Source organism: Schistocerca serialis, chromosome 1 (genome assembly GCF_023864345.2).
Source record: "Schistocerca serialis cubense isolate TAMUIC-IGC-003099 chromosome 1, iqSchSeri2.2, whole genome shotgun sequence".
Lineage (NCBI taxonomy): Eukaryota > Metazoa > Arthropoda > Insecta > Orthoptera > Acrididae > Schistocerca > Schistocerca serialis.
The window spans coordinates 76,641,078-76,663,920 of NC_064638.1; the positions used below are offsets into that span (position 1 = coordinate 76,641,078).

The 22,843-nt window shown below is 43.6% G+C and overlaps 1 protein-coding gene across 1 annotated transcript in view; it reads right to left on the reverse strand.

Moving 5' to 3' along the window:
- The window catches only part of LOC126473084 (serine/arginine repetitive matrix protein 1), a 130,005-nt gene that overhangs the window by 101,414 nt on the left and 5,748 nt on the right, over positions 1-22,843 (reverse strand). Inside the window, exon 2 of the mRNA XM_050100363.1 lies at positions 1,396-1,557. Coding sequence (XP_049956320.1) covers positions 1,396-1,557 — 162 coding nt within the window. The remainder of the gene's footprint in view (positions 1-1,395; positions 1,558-22,843) is intronic.

A 22,843-nucleotide genomic window follows, 5' to 3' on the forward strand; every position in this document is an offset into this window, starting at 1 on the left:
CAAGTACGGTGGGTCTGACACACCGGTGTCAATGTGTTCTTTTTTCCATTTCCAGGAGTGTAGTCTGCGTCATTTCCTATGATGTGGAATCGGTAAGCTAACTTCATTAGATTCCTTCTTTTAATTTTTCTCTCAGTTTGATAATAATAACTAAGAGATTCTAAAGCAATATCTACAATTTCTTTTGCGTTCTGCTTGTTCTCGTTATTAGTATAGTTAATATGATATTGCCTCCCAGACAGCGTAAAGCTACCACATCCACTACTAAGTCTTCCGTTCTGCTGCATAGCAAGTCGTTATTATCCTTGCTGCTGTTCTTCTGCACTTTTGTCATTTTTTCGTGTATCCTCAGTCCAAATTCTGTGCCATTTAGCGCGTCCATTTCATTTAACAGTTGTTTTAAACCTGTCTTAATTTTTGCTAGAAGGCAACCGTCTCTTTAAAATCTTAAATGTAGTATTTGTCCGTACTGAATAAAATCTTCTCGGTTTTCAAGCCGCGCCAATTCGAATAAAATCCTCAAGCTTTCAGTGGCTGTCTCGAAAGCTCGAGAAGATTTTATTCAAACATGTCGCAGCGAAAGACTCAGAGGATGCATTTGTACGTACTGCACTTTTATGTCCGTTCTAAAAGTTTTGTTTACATCTTGAATACTTCTTCCACAAACAAATAAGATAGGTTTTTTTGATCTCCTTGTACATGACTTCATTGGTTATTCGACGAACAACTGTTGGATCTCCGTTGGGGTTTATAGCGTTGAAATACTGCGTTTTGACAAGAATCATACTCACCATGTGTCGAGGCATGGTAGTAGCCTCCCCCTTCATTCCTCCTCTGTCCGTCTACACTATGACTCATTAATTATTTCTACTGGCCGTGTTTATAGGGCAAGTTGAAATTAATTATTAAAAGACGGTCACCAGATTAATGCTATTCGATAGAATATATCACTGGCACCTGAAGTTTTAGTGGGCCCTTCGCAGATTTAAAAATATTTTTCGTCTCCGGGGGTGGTTGGTACGCCGCAGAGAGAATGTAACCTTAATACTGTCTTCCAGCCACCACCAAAGCCGAAAGACATTCTTATTTCTGTAGGGCACTCACTGAAGCGTCATGTACAAGGGATATACAGTACCTCAAAGTTATTCATCAGTGGTATACGCTGAGAAAATCTACATTCATGGGTTCTTCTTTTTCAAGACCCATCTCTGAACCTCATCATTGAGTTCAAGATTTTGTATTTTTCGATTTACACACTCAGACGATTTCTGTAGTCTACAGATGACACAAGTGCATCCTGATTTTATGAATGCGCCCCATGGTAAAAGCAGGAGAATTTGAATTAATTCAGGAAATTATTGGAGCAACCGAATGACGCGGCGCAGTTGTACTCACCCAGGTGTCCTTCGCCCTGCGGACCACATCCTTGGCCTCGAAGTCGGCTGGGTGGTTGCAGAGAATGGAGCAGCCATACGGGAAGGGATTGTACACTCCAGCGAAGGGTCTCAGTGCGTAGGGGGCAGGTCCAGCCACCACGGGGAAGTGTACCGTCTCTGCCTGAAACAGTATTGGAATGACGAACGAAAAATTATACCTTACAAGAAATGAATCCCGAACATGACGGTAATCCGTGAGGTAACGAAGTGTTTGAGATAAATGAATTCAAGACATATTCAGGGTAGGTTTAGAAAGCACAGCAACAACTTCTATACGAGAAACGGTTAATTCAGGAAATCAAGACATAATGAGTATAAATGATTAATCAATTCTGCAAGAATGCTACATTATCAGTACCCAAGAACTAACTTAATCGACAGTAGTCGCAAAAGACGGCGCTCTTATGAGATACACAAAGTTACCAAGGCATTGGTACTCATTGATTTTCTACCTAGTCGCCATGGTTGACTAAGCTTTTCTTCCGTGAGTATAACAGTCTGTCTTCACCGGCCTAAAAGAATTGAAATACTCTTCCGTGAGTATAACAGTCTGTCTTCACCGGCCTAAAAGAATTGAAATACAATTCCATTTTACACCATGGCTGTTATAGATCGGTCGATCAAAAAGTTTCCGTTTGAGGTCGTGGCTGCAGCGTACGAGTATATGTAACGTCGCGCGACTCCGATGCTAGTATATAAGCACCGACATGGCGGCGAGTGATTCGTGTGACATTCGTGTCTTTTGAAGTGCATGCAGTAAATGAGAAAACGTGAACTATGGCGACATTATTACCAAATGCATCCAAACAGGACCAACATGCTGTTGCTTTTTTCTTGGCTGCTGAATGACAAACACTGGTAGACATCCATCAGAGACTGAAGAACGTGAATGGGATAGCACGTCCGTCGGAAACCACAGTTGTGGAATGGTGCGCCAAGTTCCGTGCTGGTTGCGATTCGACACGAGACTCCAATTGATGTGGGGTTACCGGGGCACATTGCTTATTGATTTCAAGGAACATGGTATCTCCATCACTGGGGAACGGTACTACGCAACACTGGAGAAAATAGGCTGCAATTGAAGCGAAACTTCTAAGAAAACTGAGACAATGAGTGTTGCTGTTTCATGATAGCACACGTCTCCACATCGTAAATGTTGCATGCAGAAGCTACGTTAAGTGGGAGAAACTTTAGGATCCGTCCTAGTCCTGATCTCCCTCCGTGCGATTATCACGCCTTTAGTCGGTTGAAAAAGGCCTTGAAGGGTCGACGATTCCTGTTGGACCAGGATGCCCTGCGGGCAGGTAGGGGCTTCTTCATGCAGCAGGACATGGTTTTACCGAACAGTATCTTCAACCGATTGCGTCGGTGCGATGATTGCCTCAGTGATTCAAATGGTTCAAATGGCTCTGAACACTATGGGACTTCATATATGAGGTCATCAGTCCCCTATAACTTAGAACTACTTAAACCTAACTAACTTAAGGGCATCACACACATCCATGCCCGAGGCAGGATTCGAACCTGCGACCGTAGCGGTCGCGCGGTTCCAGACTGAAGCGCCTAGAACCGCACGGCTGATTGCCTCAGTGCTCACGACGATTTTACCTGGTTAGTATACCGTTTCTAGGCTGTATGACCTTCGAACGGAAACTTTCTCATCGCCCCTTGTATAATTCCTGTCATTTGACCGCGATCAGATTATTACAGCCGTTTGTAATTTTAAAGTGCGTACTTCTACACTCGTACATTTACACTGTCGCCCTTTGTGGGTGTATACAGACGTACATCTACCCACTCTCATAGTAAACACGAGCGAGAACAACATTCCATATTACGATACGATATTATCGTAATCAGAGTAAAACAGGCACTGGAATATCGTATTTATCTGCCGATGTCGGGCAAGCGACTTTCTAGTACAACGTCTGACTTGTACGGGAGTATACATAATGGATGTACGAGTACAGGTCGTAGACGCATGACTTGACGGCATATTGTGATATTCGCTATTTTTGACTTCATTAAAACAGCAAATACGAGTAGTTAATACTTTCAGCCAGAAGGCAAATACTTGTTTATAAATAATGATTAATGTATAATAAGGCGTCGCATAGCGACGGTGCAATTTTCTAATGATGTAATTCGTCGTCTTTGGGCGGCAATAAAAACAGAAAAATACGTATAGATATACGATCCTTCACTATTTTGTTCGCTGGAGAACAAATGAAGCCTTGAGCGCTAAAGACTTGTACTGTTTTTCTCAAGTAAGACGGACGCAGATTTGTGGCAGTCTGATCTAATTTTTACTAAATGTATAAAAACGTGTTATGTCGAAGTTTGAGTGAAGTGTAAAGAACTGTTATAACTTACCGTGACGACGCACGAGCGACTCAAAGAAGACAATGGCTATATAAAAGAGCGCTCAATGGACATGATACGGACATAAAAATCTACCGTCATTGTAGTACTAAGCTTAAGGTACGATATATGTTTTAGTTATAATAAATATTTGTTCTGGGAATACTGAATCATTTAGCAGTGCTCATTCCTATTATCTCCTCAGTATTATTTTCATTTTAATTATGCATTTTGCTAAGATTACAGACACCAAGATCAGCAGTCCAATGTGCGTGTTACATTGATAAAAAGAAAACTGTTTTATCGTCTTCTTGCATCAGCTTTAATATTGAATTTCCCTTTTGTGTGATGTTACAGTTGTTTTGCGCCCTTAAGAACTCTCTGGTCCCTTAGGAAATTGTTTTGTCATAACAATAACTTCACAACCGGTTATAATCGTATCTACGATCATGAAGTAATTAGAAAGACGATAACGCTATTTCTTAATCAATAGCACGCTAGTTGTGACTGCCTCAAGCCACGCGAAACTGCAAGTAAAAACTATTCACATCTCATAATACAATATTTTATGACAATGGTCAATCCATGATTCTTACACCAATTGTGATTGATAAAACAGTAAGCTAAATCTCAATTTCCAACTCTCCATTGAATAACAACATCACTTTTATTTTGTAACGTCACACTAGTACAGGCCGTAGATGCATGACTTGACGGCATATGGAAGTTTGGCTGTGGCCGTGAGTCGTGCATGGATAGCCAAACGATAAGGTGACCGCTCGCGATAACCGGAAATACGGGTTAGAGTACCGGTCCAGCACAAATCTTCTTTGTCGTCATTCCATTTTACAGCTGATGGTTGTCCATATCCGCAACCCCGAATACATTTAATGTACGTTCCATGTTCGTCAACCCTTTGAAATAACATTACTATCGTAGTGATATACGTAAACATGAGAACTGCAGGGGCGATGAACTGCTCTTGCGACACTCAGCAAAATAACATAATACAGACTGAAGCGAGCGCCAGTTTCGGGCTCAGACATCGTTCCACAATAAAGTACGTTCAGAGAAAAGAATATTATATTCAGTAGGCTGACGAAGCGAAAGCAGCGGAGATAGCGCCTCTGAAGAGAGAAGTTGGCCTAAACTAGAAATCCAGCTAGGCTGCTCCAGGAGTAGACTGAACAAGAGAAGCCGGGAGTCATCGGCGTCATTGAAGGACCACAACCCCCGCCTGCTGTAATCCCGTCTCTGTAGTAGTAGTAGTAGTAGTAGTAGTAGTAGTAGCTTTATTCATCCGTAGATCTCTTTTTACAAAGATATAGGACATGTCACAAGTATTTATACGTTTAGACCAATTTAAAATAAGCTAATTCGCATACACTTACATTTACACACTTAGATTTAGAGATAATCATTAGATTTACTCCTGGTACACAACACTTTTTTTTACAAATAACTTATTAAATAATGTGCCACAGTCCTTGCCGCAGTGGTAACACCGGTTCTCGTCGTCTCACCGAAGTTAAGCGCTGTCCGGCTGGGCTAGCACTTAGATGGGTGACCATCCGGTCTGCCGAGCGCTGTTGACAAGTGGGGTGCACTCAGCCCTTGTGAGGCAAACTGAGGAGCTACTTGACTGAGAAGTAGCGGCTTCGCTCTCGTAAACTGACGTACGGCTGGGAGAGCGGTGTGCTGACCACATGCTCCTCCAAATCCGCATCCAGTGACGCCTGTGGGTGAGGATGACACGGCGGCCGGTCGGTAACGTAGGGCCTTCCAAGGCCTGTTCGGACGGAATTTAGTTTAGTTTAGTTTTATTACATAATGTAAAGCCACACTGAGCAGTCATAACTCACTATCAGTCACTGCACACACTATGAACTCATTGTTTCATAACACTTCACTCACTACACACACAAACACACACACATTGGTGATCTCTGCGCCATTTTCTGTACCGCAACTTCCAATTTGCTATCCTGAAAAACTGAGTCAGCATTCCGCTATAATGAGTGAGATGTTGAGCTCAAGCCGGCCGCTGTGGCCGCGCGGTTCTAGGGCTTCAGTCCTACCGGCACGGTAGTTCTGCGTGTTCGGCCAGAGGGTTTAGCTATCCTCTCTAATAAAAAAACTGGGTGCACGGATCAACGAACAACCTGAACGAGTGTCATCGGACGTCCGCCACGAACAAATTCAACGAACGCTATAGAACAAAATCAGATAAAAAAAAAGGTCCGGAACCGCGCTGCTGCTACGGTCGCGGTTTCGAATCCTGTCTCGGGCATAGATGTGTGTGATGTCCTTAGGTTAGTTAGGTTTAAAGAGTTTTAAGTCTAGGGGACAGATGACCTCAGATGTTAAGTCCCATAGTGCTTAGAGCCATTTGAACATTTTTTATTTATTTTTTTTTTTTTTTGAGCTCAGAAAGAGGAAGAGGTGTCTAATTGTGATATGCATAACTTGAGGGTAAGTTTTTAAGTTTTTCTAGAAAAGAAAAAAAACAGTGTGAAGGTGTTATGTGGAATGTTGGATGTTTTATAATCATTATTATTATTTATTAGTATAACATTTTTTTCAAAACCCCTACTCTGTTTTATCTAAGTAATACTTTAATGTATAAAATGTATTGCATAACAGGTACTTTTTAGCTGAATTTTTAAATAAATGTATTTTTGCAATTTCTTTAATCTCTTTTGGCAGTTTATTGTACAGTTTTATTCCTTAGTGGAATATGCTGTTTTGAGTGTTATGTTTATTTTTCCTTGCTAAATCTAAGTAGAGTCTAGCTCTCTTTCCATGGTCATGGACAGAGCTGTTTGTGCAGTAATTACCAATGTTATTTTTGATGTGTACAACTGATTGGTAAATGTATTCACACGGAGCAGTTAAAATCCCCAGTGTTTTGAACAGATCTTTGCAATGAGCTCGACTACTATTTTTGGTTTATCAGTCTTATGGCTCTTTTCTGGAGTTTGAAAATTGTGTTCATATTTTGTGCATTTATTCCCCAAAAAAGAATGTCATAGCTGAGAACTGAGTGTACATATGAATGACAGGATTCTAAGGGAACAACATGCTGATGACTTTCTGTTTGCAAGTACCTTTGTGTGTTCACACCACTTCAACTGAGAATCAATATTCATTCCTAGAAATTTTGCATTTGTTACACATTCTATAGAGGTGCCATCTGCATTTAATTTAACGTTGTCATTTTCCCTCTTCAAGCTGAATTCATGGCTTTAGTTTTCTTTATGTTAAATGCCACTTTATTACTCATTGACCAATCGTAAACCTCCTTGAGAGTTTCATTTGCTTTCTCTGCAAGGAGTTTTCTTGTTTTCTCAGTGACTATAATATTGCTGTCCTCAGTGAAGGTAATTTTTTCACCATGAGTAACACTACTGGGAAAGTCATTGATGTATATCAGGAATGGTATTGGTCCTAATACGCCACCTTGCGGAACCCCTATATTAATGTATTTTGGTTCTGAGAAGTGTTTTACTAATGTTAAGATCTATTTGAACTATATGTTATCTCTACTCTTTATACCCTATCCGCTAGGTATGATCGAAACCATTCATCAGCTACCCCTCTTATTCCTAATGCTTCTAATTTATTTAATAGAATGTTGTGGTCGACTGTATCAGAGGCTATAGAAAAATCCAAAAATATGGCGGTACACACTCATCTTTGTCAAGAGCATCAAGTACAACTTTTATAAATTCTACTATGGCTGACTTTATTTTTGCCACTTCAGAATCCAAACTATGATTCGCTTAAAAGATTGTATTTATTCAGGTAATTCATTAATCTGTCTTTCATAATTGCTTCTATTATTTTTGAGAATGGTGACAGCAGGGAAATGGGCCTGTAATTTTGTATGTCTTCTGCACTACCTTTCTTAATCAAGGGTACAACTCTTGCCTGTTTTAACTGCTCTGAAAATGTCCCCGATGGGAAGGATTCATTTACTATATTTGTTAAGGGGTCTTGTATAATCTCTATGCATTGTTTCAGTATACACGCTGGTACTTCATCTAAACCTACAGACTTCTTATTTTTTGGTTTTGAACAGTTTTATTGACTTCATTCTTTGTAGTTGGAAGTAACATCGTTATATTTAGTGCAACATTATTTAGAAGTGTTATACGAAGGTTGGAACTTTAATAGTGGCAACTATTTATTTACAGCACATAAAAAATAGATACGTGTTTCAAAGTTTTACTGACCTTCAAAGTAGTCACCAGCATTGTGTATAACCGTTACCAGCGATGTGGAAGTCGTAGGATACTCTTAGCAGTGCCAGTTTTGTTGACAGTTCGAGCGGCGCGGTCTATTGCCCGTCGAATTTGTAGCAGTTCTGAAGCGAATGCCGTGAAGTGTTTCCTTCAATTTAGAAATCGAATCGAACTTACGAGGGCTTAAGTCAGGGTACTGCAGTAGGTGGTATAGCACTTAGCAGCCCCATCAGTCAAACAAATCAGTAACAGCTTTCACTGTACGTGCTTGAGCATTGTCCTGCAAAATGATGGTCAGGTCCTGCAGAAAGTGTTATCACTTCTGTCTCTAAGCTGGTCGTTGGCTGTGTTCCAAAAATCAACAGCATGGAGACAGAAGTGATGACACTTTCTGCAGGACCTGACAATCATTTTGCAGGACAATGGTCAAGCACGTACAGTGCAAGCTGTTACTGATTTGGTTGACTGATGGGGCTGCTAAGTGCTATACCACCTATTGCACTCCCCTGGTTTAAGCCCTTGTGAGCTCAACTCGATTTCTAAACTGAAGGAAACACTTCATGGCATTCGCCTCAGAACTGACACAAATTCGTCGGGCAATAGACCGCGCCCTCGAACTGTCAACAAAACTGGTACTGCTAAGAGTATCCTACAACTTCCAAAAAGCTGGCAGCAAGTTATACACAATGCTGGTGACTACTTTGAAAGTCAGTAAAACTTTAAAACACGTATTTATTTTGTACGAGCTGTAAATAAATAGTAGCCACTATTAAAGTTACAACCCTTGTATTTGTTTTGGGGTATTTTTGCTGTAACTTCTCTGCAATACTTGAAAAATGCTCGTTTACAGAGTTTGCTAAGCGTTGTGGATCATGTATAACCTTATCCCCCTCTAGTAGAAAAATGAATAAAGGGCTGTTAAAAATAGCGATGGTTTATTAACGGCTCGCCAAGTAGTTCCAGCCGCCACCACCACCTCTACGACCCATGTTCCTTCGAGAAAGTCGCATCCCACACTGAGGTCGCGTCCCATTCTCAACAAATCTCATAATACATGATCCAGTCACATCAATGTGACAGCACCTATGATCGACGCCAACATCCCATAGCCACTCCCAGACAGTAGGTGGCAGCACTGGCAGACGAGGGTATGTAAAGCGTGTCTGTGAGACGCAGAAAACAGTGCAGTCGTTGTTAGAGATGGGGGATCCGCTCCTGAACTAATTCATAGAGTTGAATCTTTCAAAGGAGTGAACAATCAGTGATTCAGAAAAAAAGAACGGTAGCTCCAAACGTTTCCCACAGCAGTGAGATAGAGAGAGAGAGAGAGAGAGAGAGAGAGAGAGAGAGAGAGAGTCGGAGCAGACCAGTGGGGCCTCTGCTGGTCAGAGCACACTGCACGCCACACAACACAGCCAGCGCCGGCCTCTGCCCTGCTTCTGCCTTGGCTGCCTGCATTGAGCAGTGCCCCATTGGATTTTGTGTTTCACATATGCCGTGCCGTCTCTGTGCTTCCTCTGCCGCATGCAGTGTCTGGCGCAGCTTAACTTTGCATCGCACTCCGTCGGCGATCGTTCCAGTCGCACGTCCTGCCCTCTGGGCAGTTGATGCGAGCAACAGGACCGAGCCTCCTAGCGGAGAACATAAGAACTACTTGCAACAACCTGCTCGCAAGAGAACGGACGATTTGTCTCGGAGCGGGTGAGTGGTGGCCGTTCACTGCTCCCCCCACCCTCGGAACTCGCCCGCTCAACGCTCACCCCACCGTTCTCGACTCTAGCCAGAGCGTTGAGCAAAGCAACTCAGGTGTCACTCTGGTCTCTGCGGTCTTAGCTCACGCAGTAATACTGCTCGCGGCTCGACCTGCTTGACTCAGCGCCTCTGCATCGGAGTTCGTCTCTACTGGATATTGTTCTTCGTAGTAATACTGTTACGTATATTACATAATTATGTTATGTATACATCATTTGTTTTTATTTTATTTTTATTTGTTTAAACTGATCAGATTAGGTTCCTGACGGCTCCTCTTACTATAGGATTTTTTATTATGGTCACTCGAATTTACACTTTAATTACGAGCGAACCGATAAACGTATAGCAAAAGTGATACACCAATATTTTCCTTGTTTTATTCTGCAGAAGGCTATATGCAGCACTTTGGTCTTACAGTCAAATTTATATATTTTTTTCTTATTGTAGTAGGGATTTTGCGATTTTAGGCGTCTTCGGAAGGAAATGTTCACTTTAAAAATGTATGGCTTGCGATGTATTTGTACGAGGTTAATGAAATTTTAATACATTATAGCCAAATATATTGTTAATGTAAATCTCAAGTTACAACATTTTCCAATCACCCAAAAAACCACGATAGTACAAAATAAATCAATAATCAAAAACTTTGTCATATCATGGAAATTTCAATAAAAAATACAAAATTCTTACTCATTATCTGTGTTACTTCAAAATAGGATCAAATAAGATCAAAATACAGGTATAGTACTGGAATAAACCAAGTTTAAAGGGCAATGTGCCTTCCATTTATTTTCTGTTGTGAATGAGTGGTGAGTCATGAAAAAGAGCTAGTTCATTTCAGGGAGTGAACAGTTCTGATCCGATCTCTGAAAAGAACAGTTTTGCCCATCTCTAGTCATTGTGGCAAAGCGGACATAGAGTGATATATCTGACGTCCAAAAGGACACGATCATTGGCTTTCGAGCGAAGAGTGGAAGCATTTCCGAAACGGTTAAGTTTGTTAACTGCACGCATGCCGCTGTGGTTAAAGTATACGGTGCATGGGAAAATGGTGCTGTCCAGAACTGGCACTGAGGCAACTGTGTTGCACATGGGCCATCGATGAAAGGGATGAAAACTGCTGCAGAGATAAGTACGGGCGAGTAGACGGGCAACTGTTGAGCAACTGACCGCCCAGATGAACCAAGGGAGCACGAACAATGAATCCTCAACGACAATTCCGCGACCATTGTGCCTGCTTGATGCATCCACGCTGACTGCTATTAATCGGCGACAAAGGCTGGTATTTGCACAACAGCACCACACTGGACGTCCACTGAGTGGCGACAGGTGGCCTTTTTAAATGAATCACAGTTTATTCTCCATAGGAGAGATGGCCATTGGCGTGTACGACTTGAAACGTCTGAAAGAAAAGGGTCCAAGCCGGAGGGAAGAGCATCATAGTCTGGGGAATGTTTTCGTGGCGTTCCCTGGGCGATCTCGTCATTTAGGAAGGCACAATGGATCAACACAAGTCTGCATATACACTCCTGGAAATGGAAAAAGAACACATTGACACCGGTGTGTCAGACCCACCGTACTTGCTCCGGACACTGCGAGAGGGCTGTACAAGCAATGATCACATGCACGGCACAGCGGACACACCAGGAACCGCGGTGTTGGCCGTCGAATGGCGCTAGCTAGGTAGCATTTGTGCACCGCCGCCGTCAGTGTCAGCCAGTTTGGCGTCGCATACGGAGCTCCATCGCAGTCTTTAACACTGGTAGCATGCCGCAACAGCGTGGACGTGAACCGTATGTGCAGTTGACGGACTTTGAGCGAGGGTGTATAGTGGGCATGCGGGAGGCCGGGTGGACGTACCGCCGAATTGCTCAACACGTGGGGCGTGAGGTCTCCACAGTACATCGATGTTGTCGCCAGTGGTCGGCGGAAGGTGCACGTGCCCGTCGACCTGGGACCGGACCGCAGCGACGCACGGATGCACGCCAAGACCGTAGGATCCTACGCAGTGCCGTAGGGGACCGCACCGCCACTTCCCAGCAAATTAGGGACACTGTTGCTCCTGGGGTATCGGCGAGGACCATTCGCAACCGTCTCCACGAAGCTGGGCTACGGTCCCGCACACCGTTAGGCCGTCTTCCGCTCACGCCCCAACATCGTGCAGCCCGCCTCCAGTGGTGTCGCGACAGGCGTGAATGGAGGGACGAATGGAGACGTGTCGTCTTCAGCGATGAGAGTCGCTTCTGCCTTGGTGCCAATGATGGTCGTATGCGTGTTTGGCGCCGTGCAGGTGAGCGCCACAATCAGGACTGCATACGACCGAGGCACACAGGGCCAACACCCGGCATCATGGTGTGGGGAGCGATCTCCTACACTGGCCGTACACCACTGGTGATCGTCGAGGGGACACTGAATAGTGCACGGTACATCCAAACCGTCATCGAACCCATCGTTCTACCATTCCTAGACCGGCAAGGGAACTTGCTGTTCCAACAGGACAATGCACGTCCGCATGTATCCCGTGCCACCCAACGTGCTCTAGAAGGTGTAAGTCAACTACCCTGGCCAGCAAGATCTCCGGATCTGTCCCGCATTGAGCATATTTGGGACTGGATGAAGCGTCGTCTCACGCGGTCTGCACGTCCAGCACAAACGCTGGTCCAACTGAGGCGCCAACTGAGGCAAGCCGTTCCACAGGACTACATCCAGCATCTCTACGATCGTCTCCATGGGAGAATAGCAGCCTGCATTGCTGCGAAAGGTTGATATACACTGTACTAGTGCCGACATTGTGCATGCTCTGTTGCCTGTGTCTATGTGCCTGTGGTTCTGTCAGTGTGATCATGTGATGTATCTGACCCCAGGAATGTGTCAATAAAGTTTCCCCTTCCTGGGACAATGAATTCACGGTGTTCTTTTTTCAATTTCCAGGAGTGTATTTGTGATCAGTCGAAACTTGGAATACGTTGCCGCTGGATGGCTCTACTGGATAATCCACGGAAGCCCGCCATCGAAGAGTGGGGCGGTCTTCAGAAGCAATGATTTGATCAGGCTATGAACAGCATGCCAAGGAAGATACAAGCGTGTTACAATGTACGGGGTGACACGACCTGAATTTTGCCTAAAAGTAGATATTATTTCATATATGTGCACTTCGAACAAGCACTGTGTTGAGCAATTCGGCGGTACGTCCACCCGGCCTCCCGCATGCCCACTATACGCCCTCGCTCAAAGTCCGTCAACTGCACATACGGTTCACGTCCACGCTGTCGTGGCATGCTACCAGTGTTAAAGACTGCGATGGAGATCCGTATGCCACGGCAAACTGGCTGACACTGACGGCGGCGGTGCACAAATGCTGCGCAGCTAGCGCCATTCGACGGCCAACACCGCTGTTCCTGGTGTGTCCGCTGTGCCGTGCGTGTGATCATTGCTTGTACAGCCCTCTCACAGTGTCCGGAGCAAGTATGGTGGGTTTGACACACCGGTGTCAATGTGTTCTTTTTTCCATTTCCAAGAGTGTATGTTCAACTGGGTTCGTGCAAGCCAGCCGCGGTGACTGAGCTGTTCTAGGCCCTTCAGTCTGGAGCCGCTAGACCGCTACGGTCGCAGGTTCGAATCCTGCCTCGGGCATGGATGTGTGTGATGTCCTTAGGTTAGTTAGGTTTAAGAAGTTCTAAATCTAGGGGACTGATGACCTCAGATGTTAAGGCCCATAGTGCTTAGAGCCATTTGAACCATTTGCGTTCGTGCTAGTCAGTTCGGTTGATAACAACACCCTGGAAGAAGGTGTTTACGAGTCGGATACAGTGTGCTCGGGTACCGTGTGCTCGTGCATCACCATCTTGAAGAACTCATCACCGAAACGTTGATTTGCACAGCTGTAGAATAGGTCCGATGACCCTACACAGCCTTCAAACTACCTTCGAAAGGGAGTCGTCCGTCATCCGTACATGAAACCAGCCTTAAACAATACTGAGCATCTCTCCGCTGAACCCTCGGAATTGTATACCTAAGACGTAATGGTACCTGGTGATCTTCCCTCCCATGCACGACGATCATAGGGCGTCAGAAAAATCCTGCACTCGTCAGCCAAAAGAAAACCCCGCCAACGAAGTATGTCCCAGTCTGCGTGTACTCCTGCTCAACTTGCTTGTGCGCAATGGTGCTACGGGTTTATACTGTTTTTTCATGATGGACACCTAGAGATTTTTAGAATTATATTAATACCTTCGGCTGCTAGCGGGCGTTGGTATATACATCAACAGGAACAGGTGAAATGTGTGCCCCGAGAGGAAATCGAACCCGGGTTCTCCTGCTTACATGGCAGACGCTCTATCCATCTGACCCACCAGGGCACAGAGGATAGCACGGCTGCAGGGACTATCCCCCGCACACCTCCCGCGAGACCCACATTCTCACCTTGTATGTCCACGCATTACATTCGTAGTGTCCCACCCCAACACACTCATTACTCGTGGAAGACATTCTTACCAAGTCCTGTAAGAGTTCGGGGAATATGTGTGTATCCGCACAGAAGAAGGAGGTCAGAGCCGGTGTTGCCAGAACTATATACTCACATGGATATGGTGTCTGTTCTCTCGGACATGTCCGAAAGAACAGACACCATATCCATACAAGTATACAGTTCTCGCAATACGGGCCATTACCTTCTTCTTCTGTGCGGATACACACATATCATCCGAACTCTTACGGGACTTGGTAAGAATGTCTTCCACGAGTAATGAGTGTGTTGGGGTGGGACACTACGAATGTAGGTGAGAATGTGGGTCTCATGGGAAGCATCCAAGGGATAAGTCCCTGCAGTCGCAGTATCCTCTGTGCCCTCGGTGGCTCAGATGGATAGGGCGTCTACCATGTAAGCAGGAGATCCCGTGTTCGAGTCCCGGTCGGGGCACACATATTCACCTGTCCCCGTTGATATACATCAACTCCTGTCAGCAGCTGAAGGTATTAATATATAGTTCTAATGTGGGAATGATCTTGTTTGTGGGTTCAAATGGTTGAAATGGCTCTGAGCACTATGGGACTTAACTTCTGAGGTCATCAGTCCCCTAGAACTTAGAACTAATTAAACCTAACTAACCTAAGGACATCACACACATCCATGCCCGAGGCAGGATTCGAACCTGCGACCGGAGCAGTCGCGCGGTTCCAGACTGCAGCGCCTAGAACCGCTCGGTCACCCCGGCCGTCTTGTGGGTTCAAAACAAGCAACAGCCTAATCCTTTACAGGATGATGAATAATTTAAATAATAAGTTAACGTAAAAGTATTGCTGTGAATCGATAGAGCTACGTAACTACACTGACGGAAAAAATCTCAATACCAAAAAATAATTAGAGTAATCAGATTTGGGAATACATTTTCCTAGGTAACGTGTGTAAGTGATTAACACTGTAAAAAAAATGGTTCAAATGGCTCTGAGCACTATGTGACTCAACAAACCGAGGTCATCAGTCCCCTAGAACTTAGAACTACTTAAACCTAATTAACACAAGGACATCACACACATCCATACCCGAGGCAGGATTCGAACCTGCGACGGTAGCGGTCGCGCAGGTCCAGACTGAAGCTCCTAGAACCGCTCGGCCACACAGGACGGCTAACACTGTAGGATGACAGGTTTATGTAAGGGCGAGATATGCCGTTGGAAATCTGAAATGCTCGTACAATAATAACTGTTGTAACCACCAGAATGTGGAATGTAAGCAAGCAGACCTGCATGCATTGTGTTTTACTAGGGCCGGATGCCAGTTTGTCGGACAGAGTTCCATGCCGGTTGTACTTGGTCGGTCAATACGGGACGGTTAATGCCGTTTGTCGCTGAAGCTAGAATTGTCCGATGATGTACCATATGTGGTCGATCGGAGACAGATCTGATGATCGACACACTGTAGAGCAGGTTGAGTTACAACAGCGCTATGTGGACGAGCGCTATGCTGTTGGAATGCTCACTATTAATAATGGTGTCTTTGTCGTCTTAAAAACATCCTTGACTGACATAAACTCACCAGGTTCAGTCTCAAAGGTAATCACCGCACATGACCGTTACAGCGTGTATTTAAACCAAACCTGATTTGCATTCTAATAAAGGCGCTGTTAGCGCCATTCTTTCGCGACTGGCGTGATATTTGAACAGACATCGACTTTCAGATGTGTGAACACGCCTATCAGCTTTCGTTTATGTCGCACAATTCCATCTTAGTTCTGCGTTTTTTTTCCTTTCCGTGTACTTCAAAACGACTCCAAACATAGCATTTATATGCAAGCAAGTACGTGTTAGAATAATCATTCCCCTTGATCACAGATGACACCTTAAAACAATTATATAAGGTATGTTTGATTAAAATTAAAACTCTGACTACACTTCCGGTTTAACCAAACTTGCATAAATAGATGTTTACTGACTATTTATGCAGATTAATTATTTGCTTTTGCCCAGATCCCTACGCCGATAGTTTGCTGCTAAGCTGCTCCCCGCCACCCCTCTTCCTACTCTGACGTTCACCGAGGAATACGACAGGCTCGAGATGCTTGTTACCACTCTCTTTGGAACAATACAAGTCAGAGTTTACAAACCTCTGCACACTGTTATCAAGAAGTTAATCAGGCATTGAAAAATGCAAATCTTGTGGGTAAGCCAGGTGTGTTCTCTTATGCCAGAAAGACAGTTCGAAAGTCATTTTGGAACCAGGCACGAGGCGGAGGAAACGTGCAACACGACGCCACGTGCGAATGTGGCCACCCTGATGTGTCTGTATCAGGCGGAAAAACACGGTAAGAAGAAAGGCACAGCCTGGAGAAATGACTCCAACTACTCAACACGGCAGAAGACGTAATGGACATATGTAGGGTAAAACCAGCAGTTTTTACTACTTATTTATGAACATTACACTTCTTGCTTTGTAATAGATTTAAATGCTTTCATCTGCAACGGCAGTAATATTGTTATAAGTATATGTGTATCACAGTGCGCTGACAACATTCACAACTGGCAACTGATCATATATACACGCTAACCCCCCTGAACCATGGACCTTGCCGTTGGTGGGGAGGCTTGTGTACCTCAGCGATACAGATGGCCGTATCTTAGCTGCAGCCACAACGGAGGGGTATCTGTTGAGAGGCCAGACAAACGTGTGGTTCCTGAAGAGGGGCAGCAGCCTTTTCAGTAGTTGCTGGGGCAACAGTCTGGATGATTGACTGATCTGGCCTTGTAACACTAACCAAAACAGCCTTGCTGTGCTGGAACTGCGAACGGCTGAAAGCAAGGGGAAACTACAGCCGTAATTTTTCCCGAGGACATGCAGCTTTACTGTATGGGTAAATGATGATGGCGTCCTCTTGGGTAAAATATTCCGTAGGTAAAATAGACCCCCATTCGGAACTCCGGGTGGGGACTACTCAAGAGGAAGTAGTTATCAGGAGAAAGAAAACTGGCGTTCTACGGATCGGAACGTGGAATGTCAGATCCCTTAATCGGGCAGGTAGGTTAGAAAATTTAAAAAAGGGAAATGGGTAGTTTAAAGTTAGATATAGTGGGAATTAGTGAATTTCGGTGTCAGGAGGAACAAGACTTTTGGTAAGGTGAATACAGGGCTATAAATACAAAATCAAATAGGGGTAATTCAGGAGTAGGTTTAATAATGAATAAAAAAATAGGAGTGCGGGTAAGCTACTACAAACAGCACAGTGAACGAATTATTGTGGCCAAGATAGACACGAAGCCCATGCCTACTACAGTCGTACAAGTTTATATGCCAACTAGCTCTGCAGGTATTGAAGAAATTGATGAAATGTATGATGAGATAAAAGAAATTATTCAGGTGGTGAAGGGAGACGAAAATTTAATAGTCATGGGTGACTGGAATTCGAGAGTAGGAAAAGGGAGAGATGGAAACGTAGTAGGTGAATATGGATTGGGGGTAAGAAATGAAAGAGGAAGCCGTCTGGTAGAATTTTGCACAGAGCATAACTTAATCATAGCTAACACTTGGTTCAAGAATCATAAGAGAAGGTTGTATACGTAGAAGAATCCTGGAGATACTAGAAGGTATCAGATAGATTATATAATAGTAAGACAGAGATTTGGGAACCGGGTTTTAAATTGTAAGACATTTCCAGGGGCAGATGTGGACTCTGACCACAATCTATTGGTTATGAACTGTAGATTAAAATTGAAGAAACTGCAAAAAGGTGAGAATTTAAGGAGATGGGACCTGGATAAACTGACTAAACCAGAGGTTGTACAGAGTTTTGGGGAGAGCATAAGGGAACAATTGACAGGAATAGAGGAAAGAAATACAGTAGAAGAAGAATGGGTAGCTTTGAGGGATGAAGTAGTGGATGCAGCAGAGGATCAAATAGGTAAAAAGACGAGGGCTAGTAGAAATCCTTGGGTAACAGAAGAAATACTGAATTTAATTGATGAAAGGAGAAAATATAAAAATGCAGTAAATGAAGCAGGCAAAAAGGAATACAAACGTCTAAAAATGAGAGCGACAGGAAGTGCAAAATGGCTAAGCAGGGATGGCTAGAGGACAAATGTAAGGATGTAGAGGCTTATCTCACGAGGGGTAAGATAGATACTGCCTACAGGAAAATTAAAGAGACCTTTGGAGAAAAGAGAGCCACTTGTATGAATATCAAGAGCTCAGATGGAAACCCAGTTCTAAGCAAAGAAGGGAAAGCAGAAAGGTGAAAGGAGTATATAGAGGGTCTATACAAGGGCGATGTACTTGAGGACAATATTATGGAAATGGAAGAGAATGTAGATGAAGATGAAATGAGAGATACGATACTGCGTGAAGAGTTTGACAGAGAACCGAAAGACCTGAGTCGAAACAAGGCCCCGGGAATTGACAACATCCCATTAGAACTACTGACGGCCTTGGGAGAGCCAGTCCTGACAAAACTCTACCATCTGGTGAGCAAGTTGTATGAGACAGGCGAAATACCCTCAGACTTCAAGAAGAATGTAATAATACCAATCCCAAAGAAAGCAGGTGTAGACAGATGTGGCCGGCCGGAGTGGCCGAGCGGTTCCAGGCGCTACAGTCTGGAACTTCGCGACCACTACGGTCGCAGGTTCGAATCCTGCCTCGGGCATGGATGTGTGTGATGTCCTTAGGTTAGTTAGGTTTAAGTAGTTCTGAGTTCTCGGGGACTGATGACCTCAGCAGTTAAGTCCCATAGTGCTCAGAGCCATTTGAACCATTTGACAGATGTGAAAATTACCGAACTATCAGTTTAATAAGTCACAGCTGCAAAATACTAACGCGAATTCTTTACAGACGAATGGAAAAACTGGTAGAAGCTGACCTCGGTGAAGATCGGTTTGGATTCCGTAGAAATGTTACAACACATGAGTCAATACTGACCTTACGACTTATCTTAGAAGAAAGATTAAGGAAAGGCAAACCTACGTTTCTAGCATTTGTAGATTTAGAGAAAGCTTTTGACAATGTTGACTGAAATACTCGCTTTCAAATTCTAAAGGTGGCAGGGGTAAAATACAGGGAGCGAAAGGCTATTTACAATTTGTACAGAAACCAGATGGCAGTTATAAGAGTCGAGGGACATGAAAGGAAAGCAGTGGTTGGGAAGGGAGTAAGACAGGGTTGTAGCCTCTCCCCGATGTTATTCAATCTGTATATTGAGCAAGCAGTAAAGGTAACAAAAGAAAAATTCGGAGTAGGTATTACAATCCATGGAGGAGAAATAAAAACTTTGAGGTTCGCCGATGACATTGTAATTCTATCAGAGACAGCAAAGGACTTGGAAGAGCAGTTGAACGGAATGGACAGTGTCTTGAAGGATATTAGATGAACATCAACAAAAGCAAAACGAGAATAATGGAATGTAGTGGAATTAAGTCGGGTGATCGTGAGGGAATTAGATTAGGAAATGAGACAATTAAAGTAGTAAAGGAGTTTTGCTATTTGGGGAGCAAAATAACTGATGATGGTCGTAGTAGACAGGATATAAAATGTAGACTGGCAATGGCAAGGAAAGCGTTTCTGAAAAAGAGAAATTTGTTAACATCGAGTATAGATTTCAATATTAGGAAGTCGTTTCTGAAAGTATTTGTTTGGAGTGCAGCCATGTATGGAAGTGAAACATGGACGATAAATAGTTTAGACAAGAAGTGAATAGAAGCTTTAGAAATGTGGTGCTACAGAAGAATGCTGGAAATTAGATGGGTAGATCACATAACTAATGAGTAGGTATTGAATAGAATTGGAGAGAAGAGGAGTTTGTGGCACAACTTGACAAGCAGAAGGGACCGGTTGGTAGGACATGTTCTGAGGCATCAAGGGAGCACATCTTTAGTGTTGGAGTGCAGCGTGGAGGGTAAAAATCGTAGAGGGAGACCAAGAGATGAATACAGTAAGCAGACGCAGAAGGATATAGGTTGCAGTAAGTACTGGGAGATGAAGAAGCTTGCACAGGATAGAGTAGCATGGAGAGCTGCATCAAACCTGTCTCAGGACTGAAGACCACAACAACAACAACACGCTAAGACAAAAGACTAGACGCACCACGAAGGAATTATCCGAATGGAACGGAAATCAATAGATGTGATGTAGACAAACAAATGACTAAATTTCAGCCGGCCGCTGTGGTCGAGCGGTTCTAGGCGCTTCAGTCTGGAACCACGCGGCTGCTACGGCCGCAGGTTCGAATCCTGCCTCGGGCATGAATGTGTGTTATGTCCTTAGGTTAGTCAGGTTTAAGTAGTTCTAAGTGCAGGGGATGACCTCAGATGTTAAGTCACATAAAGCTTAGAGCCATTTGAACCATTCAAAGAACATTGAACGTTTCAAAGAGATTGGATGATGATTCAAGAGAAATTGCTGTATGTTCGCGAATCCAAAAGCCAATAAAAATAGGACAAAAAATATTTATCTGCATGACAGCACCTGTCCAGCTACCACAGGTGGCACATTTTAAATTCTGGGCTCGTGTGAAAAGTTTTGTCGCATCCACGGTAGCGTCTAAATTTCGCACTACGTGCTCGTCATTTGTTTACAAAGTTAAAACAATATCTGTGTGAAAGATTTCGGATGCGATGATGAGGTTCAAGATGTTAATAGAGCTTACTGCAAACCTCCTTGGTGTTGAACAAAAGGTAGGGGTGTTGGCGTTGATTGAGTCGAAAGACGACTAAATGTTTATGAACTTCCAGCATGCTGGAGTAACTGTGGGTCAGCAACTTCTGTTAATCAGTACAAGGAAAAACCAGTTCAAAGTTGCAAATTTTTATTCACTCGATGACTATTTTCGGGCCGAGACCCATTTTCAGATCATTGTAACATAGTCAAAAATGGTATTTACGAAGCTGTGAAAGCCATGCCAAAACAGTTACAGCGCATGCACATAACAGTCCAGCAAGACAGTGCCCGCCCGCATTCGGCAAGCATTCTTACTGCTTGTCTTCGTACTTGGCAAGCAATGCTGTGTGCGCTGTAACTGTTCGTTGCACATTTTTGGCATGGTTTTCGCATATTCGGAAATACCATTTTTGACTACATTACGATGATCTGAAAATGTGTCTCCGCCTGAAACTAGTCATAGAGTGAACAAAATAAAAAGTAAAATTTGCGTCTTTGGACTGGTTTTTCGTTGTAGAGAACTAAAGGTTTGTTTTTAAACATACCAATTTATTATGAAAATATATCTTTTGCTTTGTTTTACTACGTCCCTGACAACGCTTGTATATCGCAACAATAATTCCTACTATCTTCTGTTGCCTGATGTAGGTGAACGGCCGTCGCGTGATTTCCGGAGCAGCCTGAGCGAGCGAATTCGTAGGCGGCTGTCTGAACCATGACAAATGCGTTTAGTCAATACGAGGGTGTGACTCAACCGCGTGCCTCATCGTTAGAGGTGCGATCGCCGTACAGGATCTCGTCAGAAGCCGGTTTTCTCTTAGAAGACCTGTTTGTTAGGCTGCGTACTAACAGCTCTTTGGTTAAGCACCAGCCAGATACCTGTACTTTTGTGTTTGTATTCAACTGGAAATCGATTGTTCATTTGGGAGGTTATGTCATTTTCTGATATTTTGATCTGTTCACTTTTTGTTCACTAGCAAACATGGAGGACACTGCAGTAGGGCCATCTGATTCCAGAGAGACATAATTTAGGATACATGCTTAGTCGTTGCACATGATGTAAAACGACGATTAACTCAGAAGCTGCGTATACATTGGCAAAAATCGTTAACTTAGACCTAGGAGCCTCTTGGATTGTAAACTAAAACTACGCAAACTAAAACAGTAACAACGGGTCTAAAGTTTTTAAGCATGAAAAATATGTACTGTGCATGGTTCCATTAACGGCCTCTACATCTTAGTTCAAATAAATACTACGAAATGCACTTCCGTCACTGTCAATATATTTGCCACTCATCACTTTACTATATACGTAGTCGTCATATTCAATACTTGTCTGAAATGGTCATCTCTGCTACAGGAATGGTGTATCTCCGAATATAACAGCAGAAGTCGTCTGTAGTATTCGTCCTACACGTGCAAACGATTCTTGGCAGAACCTCCTCATTTCTTACCTTATCAGTCCACCTAATTTTCAACATTCTTCTGTAGCAAGACATCTCAAATCCTTCTATTCTCTTCTGTTCCGGTTTCCCCACAGCCCATCTCTCATTGCCACACAGTGTTATGCTCCGAAATTCTCAGAAATGTTTTTCTCAAATAAGACCTATGTTTGATATCAGTAGACTTCTCCTGCGCAGGAATGCCCTTTTTGCCAGTGCTAGTCTGCATTTGATATCCTCCTAGCTTCGCCCGTCATTCGTTTTTGCTGGCTAGGTAGCAGAACTCCTTAACTTCATCCACTTCCTAATCACAAATCCTGAAGTTAAGCATCTTGCTGTTATCCTTTCTGCTATTTCTCATTATTTCGTCCTTCTTCGATTTACTCTCAATGCATATTATGTAGTCATTAGAATTTTCATTCCATTAAACAGGTCCTGTAGTTCATCTCCACTTTCACAGAGGATAGTGAT